A 15,615-nucleotide genomic window follows, 5' to 3' on the forward strand; every position below is an offset into this window, starting at 1 on the left:
TATATATATATATATATATTTTTTTTTTATTTTATTTATTTTTTTTTTTTAAGCAATTGTATTTTTTTTAAATTAACAACAGATTATGTACAACAAGATGAGGAAACAGAATTTTGGAAGACCTGTTTTTTTTTTTTTTTTTTTTTTCCAGACTCAGAGAAAAGATTGCTCATAGGCATATATTACAAAGCCCATACTCTTACAATCTAACATGAAGTGGTTAAAATTCACAGTAGTGGTTAAAAAAAGACAAGTCCAGTATTTATTTATTTTCTTTCCTTTTTAAATCATGTAAAATATCAGAAAGAAATACAAAGTGGAAAAAATATACAGGAAAGTTTGCAATGATTATAACAAAAACACATTTGTGTACCATTGATTGATTCAGTCATAAAAGTCAGATTAAGAAACATTCAAGTTTTCTTAAAACATGAACAGAAAAGGTGATCTGACATTTAATATTCTTGACTAGTAGGCCTAACAGTTGTTGCTAAATCAAGAAAAAATGAAAAAGATTTTAGAAAAGCACACATGATTTAAACAATTGTAAAATAATTTTACGTATTAACCTCCTAGGACCTGGCGTCCACATATGTGGACATCACATTTTGGGTTATTTAGACCAAATTACTGAATTTTGCTCTACAGGGGCCTGATATCCACTTACGAGGACATTATACTGCTACTGTTCTATCGAAGTTTTAAATGAATATCCTCATATTTGGCTCTTTTCTTAAAAACAAAAATAAGGTTAAAAGAAAAATCTGGTAATTCTTTTGTTTTTACATTCATCGGGTCCCAATATGCCCAAATATCAAAGAGAAATTAAAAATGTATGCAGTGGAAGAGTTCGGGTCTTAGGAGGTTAAATATAAGTACCATTTATTTGGTCTTGGCTCTAGGTTCAACTGAGTTGCTCCTGCATGTGTGCAGTCTTTTAACTTTCCAATCCAAATCTGTCCTGAGTACAACAAACCAAAAGGTGGCACCAAAACTCATCTCTGACAAAATCAGTCTTCATTTAATTACTTTCTAATAACTTGAAACCTCAGTCTTATAGAAAGCAAACAATAAATATTTTTCATTTTTAATATAATTAAATATAGAGTAGCTTTAATAAAAATAAATTAGCTTATTTTGCCATCCGTGCTCCATCTGTCTTCTTTAATGTACCATAATACATTTGCAGAAATGAAGGATGCGGCACCTGTTACGTTTGTCTGATGCAGTTTTTAGTTTGCAAACTAAACACGATCAAATTTGATCTGACGCTTGCCATGCACACAACTGACAATCTTTTCATGAGATCTACATTATGAAGAAATGCTACATTTTTAGTAAGGCGGCAGATGTTGCCTTTCAGTGCATTACGCAGTTGTGTATGTGGTTGGTCATGTGGTTCCCTTATTTAGAAAGCAGCCCTTCATCTTGATGTGATAGGCATAAAAGCCGAGTGAGTGAGGTTCTCTTTTGGACATTTTCTGGGTACAAGTCAGGTGTGAACCCAGAGTCTGTGACCTGTAGAAGTCAGCGTGGGAATTGCAGCAGCCACAGCGACTCAGCAGCAGACGCACGTCTTTCCTGAAAGCTTGTGTGAAGATGGTGTACAAGAAAGGATTGCAGAGGGAGTTGATAGGATAGAAGAGAATGAGCAGGATTTTCGAGTGAGACACAGTTATGAGGGGCATATGCAGGGCTGCAGAGATGGCGAAGAAAGAGATCGGTGCCATGCAGAGAAAGTCAGTGAAAATGAGCACAGCCATGCGCTTGGCAATCTTGGTGTCTCCACGCCGGGTGGAGTGCTCTGGGTTGTGAACACTGAGATACATGCATATGTAACAGTAACAAACCACCAGGAAAGCAACAACATTGAGAATGAGCACAGCCACCACATAAACCTGAGCGCCGAGTGTGTTGATATCCATGGGCAGACAGATGCTCACTTTGCTGTAACTACTGACCCCCACAAGAGGGAGCAGGGCAACCAGCAGAGAGAAAGCCCAGCCTCCTACCATTATGGCTGTGACATGATGCATGCGCAGCCTCTTGTTGACATGCATGGCATTGGTAATGGTATGCCATCGTTCAAGACTAATCACAGTCAACGTGTATACCGATAGCTCGCTGGCAAACACAGTCAGAAACCCTGCTATGCCACATCCAGGACCGGTCTGCCAGTCTGTGGCGTGATTGTAGTACTCATGACGGGAATGGTAGTCCATGAAGGCAATTAGGATGAGATAAAGCCCCATGCACAGGTCGGCGAAGGCCAGATTACACATGAGAAATCTGGAGACTGTGAGCTTATGGTGGCCAATTAGCAGGATGACCAAAACAGCCAGGTTACCGGCCACAGCGAAAACCGTAATGATCCAGGTGAGACAGCGCAGGAAGGAAAAGCCCAGTAGGTCCTCGCAAGGATTAAAAGCATCTGGCTTTGGGGAGCATTTGACAAAAGGGTTGCTAAGACAGTCAAATTCCAGGTCTTGATACTGAAAGTTGATGCCATTGATAAGACTCGTGTCATCAGCAGTCGGATCTCTGAAGAATACACGTTAAAATTAGCATCAAAATCCTAGAATAACAGACAGTAGAGACAGTACGCGTGGTACAGTTGGGATCAGAAGTTTACATACACTCATCGTGGGTGTGAATATCATGGTGATTCCAGAGTGGAATGATTGAACAGCATACATCTTTAATGACAGGTTTGAATCTATTTAGGATTTCCTCTAATCCACCCAGAGTGTATATACATACACCCGAAATAATAGCTGTCTGTCTTTTAAGCATAGTCCACATATTTTCAATAGGGCTGTGGTCAGGGCTTTGGGAATGCCATTTCAGAAATGTATCGTTAGCCTGTTTTATCGATTCAAAAACCTGTTTTGATGTGTGTTTGGGATTGTTGTCCTGTTGGGATACCCAATTCTGTCCATGTTTCAACCATCTAGCTGTTGATTTGAAGGGATGCTGAATGGCTCCAGAGTGTGATGCTACCATCACCATGTTTGACAGTTACTGCGGTGTTCTTAGGTTTGAAACCTTCACCTTTAGTACTCAAACATACGTCTTGTCATTGTGGACAGATAGTCCCATCTGATTACAAACCTGTCTAGAAGGCATTTGGCTACAAATTTCAGCCAACCTTGAAAGTGCTGATTTTGTCTTGTTCGACACACTTTGTGTTTGTGGTGATGTGAAACTTGCTTGATTGTGGAGAGTGACACTGGTTTTCCAGTGTTTTTTCCACTGTTTCCGGAGGTTCAAGTTCATGGTCGGCCTGAGCCTTGTTGGTTTCTGAGTTGTTTCTGAACATCCTTTCATTTGAGGGTGACATTTTGGATTTTCTTCCAGACTTTGGCAAAACAGTGATCCATCTGAATAACTTGTTCTCAGTATTGGTCAATCTATAGAGTGCTGTCAAATTATTTTTATGCTGGCAAAGAAAAATGACCAGTTGGAGTCGATCATGATTACTAACAATAAGTTAATTAGCCTCGTCAGGTTAAAAGACATTGTTTTACAATCGGCAACACTTGTTTAAAGATTTAGGTGTGTGTGTGTGTGTGTGTAGGTGTGTGTGTACTTTTGACCCTTTTTAATTTATTTTGGATTTTCTCAAATGCTCAAACTTGTGCACCAAATTATTATTATTTTTAAGTCATTAAATATGTATGCTGTAGAATCATTTAACCTTGGAAAAGGAACGGTTGAAAGAAATAAAAAGTCCAAAACAACCATCATATTCGATTCTAAAAACAAAAAGAACAAAAAAAACCAAAATTTTGTTGTACAATGACAAAGGGCTATTTTTCTATTTTATTCTATGCTGTATTCACCCATGAGTGCCTGTAAACCTCTGACCACCAACTGTATAATTGGGACATTTCTGGGAGAACAGAAGCAAGCTGTTGCTGTTGTTCTTCTTCCCAGACTTGGACTGTTTTAAAAAAAATAAAGCACACTGGCTTAATTGGGCTCCTGGCATATTAAGGGAGCATCTTCACATACAAAATGTGTAGCAACCAGTAAGATCAAGGTTTAAGACACAAAATGGAGACTTTCTAAGTGACTAGGGAAAAACTTACATTTCTGTATTCATCAGATCACAAAACTTGGTCAAGTTCTTTAAGGCACTTTCCCTAAAGAAGAGAAAGGAATAAAATGGTTAAACCCCTCAAAATATCAACAAGCTCAAGTGGAAATGATCCACCTACTGATGATCTGTATTCACTGGACAGAGCTTTCGACTGTTTATGCAGATGTGAATGGATTTGTTGAATCTCTGGGAGCATCTGTCGGTTACCTTTGTTTCCGCCGCCATGTGTGGAAGGCGCAGCAGTGGCTCGGGTACGTGAGCTCCGCTTCCAGCAGTTCAGCTAGACTTTCCAGTGGAGGGAGGCTCTTTAGAGCATAGGCATGGCTGGCTTTCAGAAATTTAACCTGCCTCAATCCATTAGGGGGGAGAGACCTCAGAGCCGTGGAGGAAACATCCCTGAAAGGCAAACACGGAGAGAATGCAGACATACATTTCAACGATGATTAGTAAAACAACTATGATTAAAATTCATTGAACTACTTGCAGGCACTAGAAAAGCTTTCGTCTGTCTCGTTGTCTTTCATGGGTCATTTAAACTCTGCCGAGGGCTACAAAGCAACTCGATCCAAGAGAAGCCGTTTGTTGATGTAGACAGTGGAAGACATGCTTTCTGGCAAATTCACTGAATCATCGACAGGTGTTCACAGAGTTCTGGAGACTGTGGCAACAAAGCCCTAATTCATTTTCATATTTATCAGCCAACGAGTAAATCATGCTGCCTCTGAAGAGATGCGCTTTCACGAGAAAGCAACTTTATGAGAATAGAGGTTGCAATTACTGTCTGAATACATTTTTATCTTTAGCAAAAAGACATTCAGGATCTCCTTCCCGTCATTCATTTGACTGCATTACCTTTACCCAAATATTTATTACATCTATAGAACCCAAAAGATCCAAAAATTACTCAAAAGAAAGTTCTTTTTTTTTAAACATCAACCACAGAGTTGGTTGCAATCAGAGACCTTGCAAGCTGCATGCACCGCAGATTGAGCTATTTGCTTGCTAATCAGTATTCAGCAGTCCTGCCTGCCTTGTTGGTTGTTTACACAGACAGACTGTCACTACCCTAATGTTTATACAATAAAATAAGCACTGTTATGAATATCAATCTCGCTTTGTGACCTAGCTGAAATATAATCACTTTAACTCTCTTTAATTCTGTTGATTGAACACAGCATTGAAAAGTAAATACACTAACTCAAGTGCAATTTTTGAGGTTTTTATGCAATTTCAGTATTTTTCACTGGGAGAGGGGACTTCTTTGCACATGATTGCTGTACATCCAGTTGCAACTTGCAGCTTAAACTGCAAAACAGTGTATAAAATACATCAATTCAGCCATGTAATGATGAATAGCAACATTAAACATAAATGGATTGCATGCTAAATTGCTACTTCTCTGCTTAATCATGTCTTAAAAAAAAGAAAAAAATGACTGAAAATAAAGTAAAAGTGGTGATATTAATATTGTGATTTATTTTTAAAGATGTCATAGCACTATGTCACTCGAACAGAGCGCTTCTCCCTGACTGCTAGAATGGGAGGCAGAGCCTTCAGCTTTCAGGGCCCTCTTCTGTGAAACCATCTCCCAGTTTGGATTTGGGAGACAGACGCCCCCTCTGCTTTCAAGATTAGGCTTAAAGTTTTCATATAGAAAGGACTGGATCAAGTGACCCTGTCTTTTGTCTTCCTGGGCTTACCCCAAACATCTGAAACAGTTGACTGCCCCTCCCTGAGCCTGGTTCTGCTGAAGCTTTCTTCCTGTTAACAAGGAGTTTTTCCTTCCCACTGTCACCAAGTGCTTGCTAATAGGGGGTTGTCTGATTCTTGGAGTTTTCTTTCTATTAAAGTACAGTAGGGTCTTTACCCAACCATATAAAGCGACTATTGTTGTGATTGGGCACCATATAAATAAAGCTGAATTGATATATTAAAACAAGACATCAAAACAATGCACTGAAAGACACTTTCAGGCTGAGATGAGCTGCAGTCTATGGAGATAATTTTGTGTGGAACTGTCACTACCAATCCACTTGTGGGGAGTTTCATGAACTCAAATTACTTACAGAACAGTTGGACCTGTGGCTCCTTCAAAGGCATCTTCTTGAATGTTACGGAGATACCAGTTGTCTCTCAAAACTCTACAAAAGACAAAGAAACAGTATAATGCACACAACACTGAGCGAAACAAAACTTTTTGTTTGCTCAGCTTCACACTGACAGTGATGAGCATTGGGTTTATAAAAAGGGTGCCTGCGCATATCTCATCAACAACAACATTCAGCATTACTGGGACAAAGAAAACAAAGGAATGTAATCTTTGTTTAGTCTTACATTGTGTTTGTTCACTGGTACATTCAGTTTTCATGATTGGGGGGAAAGGAAAGGCCTCAATCTAAACGTTGCACTCCCCAACAGCGTACTGTCAAGCTCAGGTGTTTTTGTTTGTTTAAATACTGATGATCAAAATGCTTACAGCGTGTTGAGCTTTGTCCCATTGAATGCGTGCGATTTTATTTCCTTGAAGCCATTTCTAACCAGGTTCCTGTCAAGGACACAACGTTTGAATTTATTTAGCTGTCAGAAGCACCAATCACCAAGGTCAGATAAATGAACATGAAATTTCAGAGACTTATAAATATGCATCAAGAAACATTCCTAGAGAATAGTAACAAATAGTTCCTTTTAGCTTTGATGTGGGGGAAAAAAAGGACTTTAGTTCCCTTACTCACATGTCAACATACTCCTCTGTGATACCCTGGAAGGAATTGGCAGGAATGATGTCAATCTCCATGTTGTCTGCCATGTCTCTGCACACAGAGAAGATAACGCTCACTCAGGCTGTTGGGTTTAATTATCAGTTAGAAAAAAAATATGTATATTCGTAGAAGAAGAAGAAAAAAGAGAGCAGTATGATGAAGTGTGACAGAGTTGAAGGATTTGTTACAGGGTTGGTGGCATCGCGATATCGACGGAATAAAAGTAAAACAGAACAAACAGAGCTAATGACGTGAAGCACCTGCGGTTTTGCAGCATGCAGAAAGACGCTAATCCAGTTTGGAAACACACTATTTCTTTAAACAGGATTACTTACAGGATAATATTTGGCGACAGGGAAGAGATGGTTGTGAAGTCTGGGAAGTGTGCAATGCCCGTGTTAGAGATGCTCCTGTGATGGCAAACAGCAGAGACAGATGATCGTGAGCAGATAAGAGGAAATCTTCAAAGCAAAAAAAAAAAAAAGACAGGGTGGGAGGGAGGAAGAGTTGCAACATTTCAGAAGACTCTTCTAGAAAACATCACTTTCTGTCCATGACCTTTGACAAGTTTCCTTGCATTTAATTTGCGGCAGTGAATGCCAAATAAATGAAAAATATCTCCACAGTGACCTTATATTGGATAGAATAGTAATAGCAAAGCATAATAGAGGTCATGAGAGCTTCAAGATTAAAAAAACACAAGTATAATGGTGGTTTGTAGGTAACAAGAAAGTGTCACAATCATAAAAAACCCAAAATTACAAAGTAGGGATGTATGAACAATATAGACAAATGCTCTAATATCAGTGCAGCTGTATTATGTTCAGACTTACAAAGAGAAGTATTTGCAACTTTTTCAATTTCATAAAATTGAAGAAGTTGAAGTGAAAGACTCAAAACTGAATTTTGCAAATCTATTATTTTCTTCCCTAGTCAATAGTGGATTTTAGTGTCTTGTTCACCTCTTAGCCATAATTCTGTTTCTCACTGACAGCAGCAACATTTTCTACCCTCCCAACCTCCCCTAGCTTATAGCCTCAATAAATTGAAATTTACAAACAAAGCTTGTGTAGTTTCCCACTATACTGCTAGAAAAGCTTTATATTCTATATCCTGTGCTGCCTTGTGAATAACAATATTTTCCTGTCACAGTAAATAGTCTGATCTGGATACAAATTCAGTCCTGTGTTTATCAACCTGCCAGCACTTACACAGGACTTGCAGTTGCCTGTTCGGACAGTAATATTTGGATTATGTCTCAGAAGCCTGGTCACCCACCATGACAAACAAAACAATCATTTGACTGCTGCTTGGAAGTCATCGGAACTGAACAAAGATCAAACTTTTCTTCCTGCCTTCCTTGAAACACAACTTTTTAAATTGGTCTACAGTAGAATTATTTTCAGCGTTAACGCAACATATTGTTTTTTTTGTGCAACCTATTTTAGTTTGTTCTGTGATCCTGTAGGAGTGAATGTGAATGTGCTTCTGTAGGAGTCTGCAGTCGGTCAAGTGGATTATTTTTTTTCTTATTTGTTGTGCAAATGTTGATTCTGCTTCGGTTGAGCCTTCAACCTGTGTGTAGGTGTTTACCTACATGTATGCAAGGCTGCGCTTATACACAATGCAAACAAGCCGGATGCTTAGCAGGTACAATGTTTACCATGTACAGAATCTTAGCAAAGCTGGTTTGGAGGCTAACATGTGCTAATTAGGATGCAACGAAGGTGCAGATCAGTCAATAGGGAACATTATTAGATATTTTCTCATGGATTTAGGCATTATGATTTTGCTAATTGCAACAGGAACAACATAGTATCATCGTGAGGCAAACATGAGTGTGTTAATCTAACCAGCAGCTGTTCAGCCCCTCCCCAAATCAAAACAAAAAAAAAGGCCTGGCCATTAAGTCATTGGATTCAACATTCAATAGTCTCAACTTTCTATAAAGTTTATATTAAAGTACCCAGAAAATGTACAGTGCCATGCAAAGTCTTGAGCCACCCGTTTTCTTTCTAGGTGCAGTGAATTGCAGAGGCATGTGCAAACATACAAATACAGAATGTAAGGAAAAAACAGTTTGCACAGTTCTAATGAGCTTGAAAGTCAGTATCGGGTATGACCACCTTTATTCTTCAACCCTGAACTGTCTTCTTGTAATTTCTTTAAGTAGTCTTCAAAAAGGACATTCAAAACTCTCCTTTGGATGCTGTCTTTTGTTCTGTTTTCTGTCAAGGTGATCCCAAACTACTTCAGTCATGTTGGTGTCCGGGCTCCGGGGAGGCCAAATCTTGACTGATGCTGTTCCACTGTGTATTTCTCTGTTCAGGTATGCTTTTACTGCATTGGCAGTGTGCTTGGGATTATCGTCATGCTCAAAAATCAAGCTGTTGCCAATCAAATGCTTTCCAGATCGTACTTTTCTGTGTTTATAAGTCCATCAATTTTGGCAAGCCCAGAATCATGGCAATGCCTCCACCATGTTTTACAGATGGCTGTAGACACTCGCTGTTGTATCTCTCTCCAGACCTCTTATGTACATACTGACAACAATCTGAACCAGAAATTTCAAATTTGAATGCATCACTCCATTAGACCTGTTGCAAATGACTTTCATTCCAGTTCTTGCATAATTTGGCACATCTCAACCTTTTCTCCTTCTTTATGAATGACTCAACAGCCACTCCTTCACTAATACCATTTCTGATGAGGCTTGAGAGAATAGTAGATGGATCAGATGCATTTCTCTGATCCTCTGTCTGGGCTTTGCTGAATTTTTTCATATTTTGTAAGGACATGACTTTCAAATACCATTCATTGGCTATAGATATATTTTTAGGCCTGCCACTTTGGGAATCACTTTGTTGGTTAAAAAATATTTTGAATGATTGTAGAACTATTGCTCAAGACTACTTTAAAAAATACAAGACAGTCTGGCTCCTTGGAAGCATAATATAAAGAAAAGGGTTGGCATGAGACTTTTTCACAGTACTGTAGAGTCATATGAAATTCTTAGGTATGGGATCTGTGGTGTTGTTGGTTTCATAGTCAGTCATCTGTGAATTCACATTAATTTGATTTATACTGTTGATAACTGCACTCTTCCTTAATCTTAACAGTCCTCACACCTGAACTAGCACCCATGTCACTTCTATTTAAGGCTTGGTAACATTTGTGTATCACTTTCAACATGAAATAAGTAAGAGCTACACATCATTATTCTGCTGCCTCTTTGTGAGTTGCTCTGCTCACTAAATCACAATTGTTTTTATCAATAACATTTATGTAACATTATAGTATCTCATTGGCTCTCTTCCTATTTTGCAGCATTAAGCCATTTGCTAATTGTGCATTTATGGTATTACACAGTGAGGGAGCATCACTTGCTGCAACACAAACAGGCACAGACTTTAACAGGTAAACTCAGCAATGATATGAATCCCATGTCTGGTTCATATTTAACCACCTGCTAAGTTTATATGAAATGTGCACATAAAAATCAAGCGACTTACAAATATTCCAGCTTGGGCAGGTCAGTGAAGGCGCCTTTTTCAATAAATCTCAGGCTGTTGATATTCTGCACTGAGCTACAGGAAACATATCAGTAATCACAATTTTCTTGTCAGTGGCTGTCAACAAACAAGCATGGAAAAAAAAAAACCCCTCATTCATACGTCAGCTGCTCAAAAAGTCAAGGATTAAACACGTCGCTTTATAATGACAGACTAATCCCGTGAAACCTAAAGGAAATGCAAATCATTTACCAGCTGCTCAAATGAGTAATTGCTTTCATCGTGTTTGAATGGGACATGTGGTGGAGTGTAAAGTGTGACTTACATTTGTGCCAGGCTGTAGAGGGAGAGGAAGGCGTGTGTCTGTATATGTGTGATGCAGTCGCTCTGGGAGATCTCACTGTAGCGCACACACAAGAAAGGCTCTACATCCATCGACATATTAACAATATTTTTAGTTATGCAAAGTGACACAAGTGCTTGTTGCGTTAGAAATGGGACAGAGATGATTGATGGCAAAACAGAGGTACCACCAAGAGCTTCAGAAATACATCAGTGATGCATCTAGGCCAGGAAGACTAAGTGAAGATCTTTAAAAAGCAGGACAAAACAAAAGCGTTCCGAGACAAACAAAGTCAACAAGTCTTCCCGATTTGTCCTTGAACACTTTGTTTTCTGATGGCTGACTTCTTTTTACGAGACGCTCTCCATCTTCCTTTTGCAATCATCGTTTTACTCTGCGGCCCTACTGTAATCAGCCTGCGCTTTTCTTAAAATAACGTTGCTCGGCTTCCATTTCTAGTCGAGAAACAATTAAAGGACTCCATCTGTACCGCATATTATTTGTTTTCTTTTATCCCCTCTCCTGATTGCATTATGTATAGTGTTGTAATTACTGCTTACAGCTCTGGAAAAAAGGCCTCTGCGCATGATCATCTACATGAAGTGGTGCTGTGATTTCAAGGATGCGTCATCGGTGACAAAGGACGAGCAGGTCCTCGTGTCATTCCACCTTGACACGGGTTTTGACAGCTTTTACGACTAACTTCGTTCAGTCTCAAATTTATTTTATCACTGAAGACTACAGTATTTTGCGATGGAGGTTAAACTGAACATGAACCTATCACATGCGAGTACTTTATGTATCTGAGACCGATAAGGCTTGTCCCTGAGCAGCAGAGCAAAGTCAAACGCCCTCAACACCAGCCGGCTCACCCACTGAGCGCTCTCATTAGCAGCTAAAAATGTTTTTTACTTACTCATCAGACTGTTGTGAAATAAATAATAAAGCTCAGCCTGTGAACAACTCGGGATAATGCTACGGTTTTAAGACTGAGTGTCTAGCTGTAAATATGATCAAGTTGAGCCCCGACTGATGGGAAATAAATTCCCACATCTGTAGCAGACATCAGAACCTCTATTCATCTATACCCACCTATATGCACAGCTTTAGGAAAAAGCAAGTTAAACCCAGTTAAATGATTTTTAATAAACATTTGAGTATCTTTGACAGATCGTACCAGTAAAGGTGGTATATATGAGCTTTTTCAGTCAGCAAACAAATATTCTTCTGGAGAAAAGGTAAGTATACCCGTTAGAACCTGCTGTTCTTTTTTTAGAATAAAAAACTTCTTTGGTTAGTTGTGTACTGTTTTGTTTTGTTGTTGGCAAATTTCATTACCCCCCCTTATATTTCTGGGCACCCTGTGCTATCACCTGTGGATGAACTCCCTCTGGTGTGAGTGGGTATGATTTGTGGTAAGAGATTTTGGTTGTTTTTTCTAGAGCTGGATTATTTAGCGTTGTAGGTGCAACTTTTTATGGTTGAATTTATACAGATCTGGATCTACTGTGCATGAGGAAACTGCTCGTGTCGTAGGTATAGTTGACGTTTTACCACTTTATTTTACACTGTTTTTATTACATGTTGCATTATTTTTTTTCAAATTGATAACTTTTTTCTGTTTTAAAGCTGTTATCGACTGTCTCCAGCTCTCCTTCTTTTTAAATTTAGTTGTAGTTTTGTTTTTGTAAGTCCCCCCCAGGTGTGCAGGCTTTTAGATGTAAACGATTTCTTCTTTAATTGTTTTTTGTGTTTGTTTGTGCCACTTCAGTGCATGGCACACAGGTGAAGTGATTGCAGTGTTTCTGAAATAGGGTGTGACTATACTTGTAGTGCCATTTGTTTGCACTTTTGGTCAGGTAGGTTTCAAGTTACAGCTGGGATATTAGTAGAATATTTGATTTGTTCTGTCTGGGAAGTTTACATGATTTATTGCTGAAATAAATGTTGCTTGGAAATTTATTTCCTTTGGGTATTTTTATTTTACATTTTACCAGCGCCAGAACATGTCTACATTTACGCTGGCCAAGCAGCTATCTTTGATTTGTCTCTACGGATCATGTTAAAAAACTCTCGTCTTTGTGTATACAAACTGTACTTTTTGCTCTTATGTTGTTTTTATACATCAAAGGGTTTTTCCTCCCATTCAGATTCCATTTTTACAGCATAATAGTAGATGGATGCACTTTGACATGAACAAGAGATGCATGGTTCTTTTGCACTAAACTGGGATCTGTTTTGTACTACTCTAAAGCATCTACCTTTGATGAAAACAGGACATTAGGATAATACGCATGGGACCACATGACATGAGCATGTGGTGAATGAACCCTTTAGTTTAGAGGTTGCTGAAAAGACTGATTTCTTCCCTCAAAAGTTTTCACTCTCAATAAACATGAGGCAATGATTTTGAGTAAATTGTAACTGAAACATATAAAATCAAAGGTTTATTTATTCAAATATTTAATCTCTAAGGAAAATGTGCTTGGTGTAAACTTTCATTTGATCATACTCCAATAAATGTTATAAATAAATGATACATTACACATTTTACATTGTATTTATGTAGAAAAAACTTACATGGGAAAATTGAATGTAATTACTTGTGCTGATTTTTTAAATGAGTTTGGTACATGTAGTAAACTCAACAACAACAGATCAAAGTGAAGCAGTTATATTAGGAAATAACAAAAAGATGTTAATTTTTTCCAAATTAGCCTCCATTAACCCGGTAAACATGACATCTGTTGATTACCTGATAAAGAAATGATCAAAGGATTAAACACATCATAATTATTCTATCTTTATTTCCAAGCAAAAAGCATTTGAGTAATTTTGAAGTAAAACGAAAAAGAAAAAAGCGATGGATGTAATTGTCCTGTAGAACTAATACTGCTCTAGTCCTTCACTAAGTAAAGTACATAAATTTGCCCACCTATAATACCTCTGTATGAGAGGGGAAAAAAACTTACATTATTGTAATGTTGATCAACTCCTTGAAGGCATGAGAGGGAACTCTTTTCAAGGGCAGATGAGTGAGCCTTCTGCAAAAGTCATTGGCAGTTAAATCCACATTTTATATGGCTAAGTATAAAAGAAAATGAGAAAACACAAAACTGTCTCTTTAGGTTATCCTTCAAAATTACACCCATTATAAACAAGTCCTTGGAGAAATATTACAGTAACAGTAAAGAGAATATATTCAAGTAAGTGAGAGGTCAGAGCCAATAAGTCTCAAAAAAAGAGGAAAAAAGTTAATAAAGTAGTATAATGGCACTGGTGGGGTCACATGAAACGCCACAGACCCTCTGCAGGTGGATTACAGTGATTTTAGACTCGCGTGGACGCTAGAGCATAAAGTTGGGTTACTTACAGTCGAAGCACGGATGTTGGTCCTGTGCGGGAGGCCAGCTGAGTCTCTTTGCTGCACTGAAACGAGTCGGCGGTGCACCGGCAGATGGCCGGACAGGTATAAGCGCAGCAGGAGCGCGCATTCAGGACACAGGACAGCGCGAACAGGAGCCAGACCGCCCGGAGAGCCATGTGTGACACCGGGCTACTCACAACGGGATTTAAGCAATATGTATAAACTCTGCTGAATTTTCTCACAGCTGAAGCTCAAACACCGCGCTGCACACTTTCATGCTGGTACAAAGGGAAGAAAGGCTAAATAATGTGCGCTTTTAGCGAGCTTCAGGATCCACTGCTCACTTCAGGTGCGCTTTTAATTGCGACTTACTGTCCGCGTGGAAGAGCCAACAAAGTGAAGCACAGGAGAAACTGTGTTTAACAGCCCCAGCCACAGGGATGTGACGTTTAGTGGGTGGGGGATCGTAAAAGCTCTGACAAATGTTAGCATTAAAAGTGATGCGGTGAAGTCACGCTGCCACTCATGTCGAACTAATCCGTTTATAACAGCGCGGGGACGATGACGTTTGGGTTTTCTGTTGTGAGCCAGGCTAATGTAAAGGTTTCTTTATCTCCGTCTTCCTTTTAAAAATTAAAAAAAATTGTGTTCACTCAAAATATTATTAAAAGATTTCTCTCTCTTTTTCACTCAGTCACACAGGCACACACACCCACTGGACCCCTGCAACATTAGAAATCTGCATTTATACAATAACAGGAGCAGTCATCTAAAGGTGAAGACCGTACAATTATACAGAGAAACCCCCACAATCAAACGACCCCCTTTGAGCGAGCATTTGGCGACAGTGGGAAGGAAAAACTAATAGAATTTTGAATGATGAATGTGGAAATGGAGCATGCAGCATGTTCTACGCTGTCCTCTTTAAACACAAAGACTCAGTTCTTGCAGTTTTTCCTCAGTATGATACCACAGACGATTATAAATCAAATTAATCCATATGTGATCACAGTGCAGACTTCATAAAACTGACTGACACGCAATTTCATGTCCAGGTAAGGCACCTTGTTATTTCTCGATAAATAAAGTAGATATAACACTGGAAATTTATTCAAAGTGATGAACTTGTATTTCATAGCTTTTTTTTGTATTTTTAAATATGAGGGTGAACGAGAAGTTAGTGGCTGTCATGGAGGTCATCATTAGGCTGAAAAACCCAAACAAACCTATCAGACAGACAGCAAGAAATTTAGAAGTGCATTGTTAAAAATAATGAATGTATTGACCAGCTCAGCAACATAAAAAGACCACAGAAGACACTCAGTGTGCATAGAAGTGTTTTCATGGATAAGAAAACGAGCATTATTTAGGAAGCAGGTGTATCACTGTGAAAGTCTACAAGACAGACACCTTCATGAATAGAAATACAGAAGGTTTACGACAAAGTGGAAATCACTGATTCGACCTGGAGCCAGCGTAGTTCTGGAAACTGGACTAATTAAACTAAGGAATGATGGGAAAGACAAAAGTAT

General features: G+C 38.8%; 1 protein-coding gene across 2 annotated transcripts; it reads right to left on the bottom strand.

Annotated features, from left to right (window-relative positions):
* Window positions 1–249: 249 nt before the first annotated feature.
* On the bottom strand, window positions 250–14,534 carry LOC309720066 (lutropin-choriogonadotropic hormone receptor-like). Of its 2 annotated transcripts, none has more exons than XM_082556629.1 (11): window positions 14,090–14,534; window positions 13,689–13,760; window positions 10,699–10,773; window positions 10,374–10,448; window positions 7,197–7,322; window positions 6,835–6,912; window positions 6,579–6,647; window positions 6,169–6,243; window positions 4,310–4,498; window positions 4,092–4,145; window positions 250–2,541 (listed from the first exon to the last, which is right to left on the bottom strand). In XM_082556629.1, exons 1-11 carry the CDS (start codon window positions 14,257–14,259, stop codon window positions 1,392–1,394), a joined length of 2,133 nt encoding a protein of 710 aa, XP_082412755.1. In that variant the 5' UTR covers window positions 14,260–14,534; the 3' UTR covers window positions 250–1,391. The 2 variants fall into 2 exon arrangements, with proteins under 2 accessions (XP_082412755.1, XP_082412756.1); XM_082556630.1 differs by having other exon boundaries at window positions 7,197–7,271; window positions 14,090–14,531.
* Window positions 14,535–15,615: the final 1,081 nt, after the last annotated feature.

Source organism: Aulonocara stuartgranti, assembly GCF_965226115.1.
Source record: "Aulonocara stuartgranti genome assembly, chromosome: 13".
Classification (NCBI taxonomy): Eukaryota; Metazoa; Chordata; class Actinopteri; order Cichliformes; family Cichlidae; genus Aulonocara; species Aulonocara stuartgranti.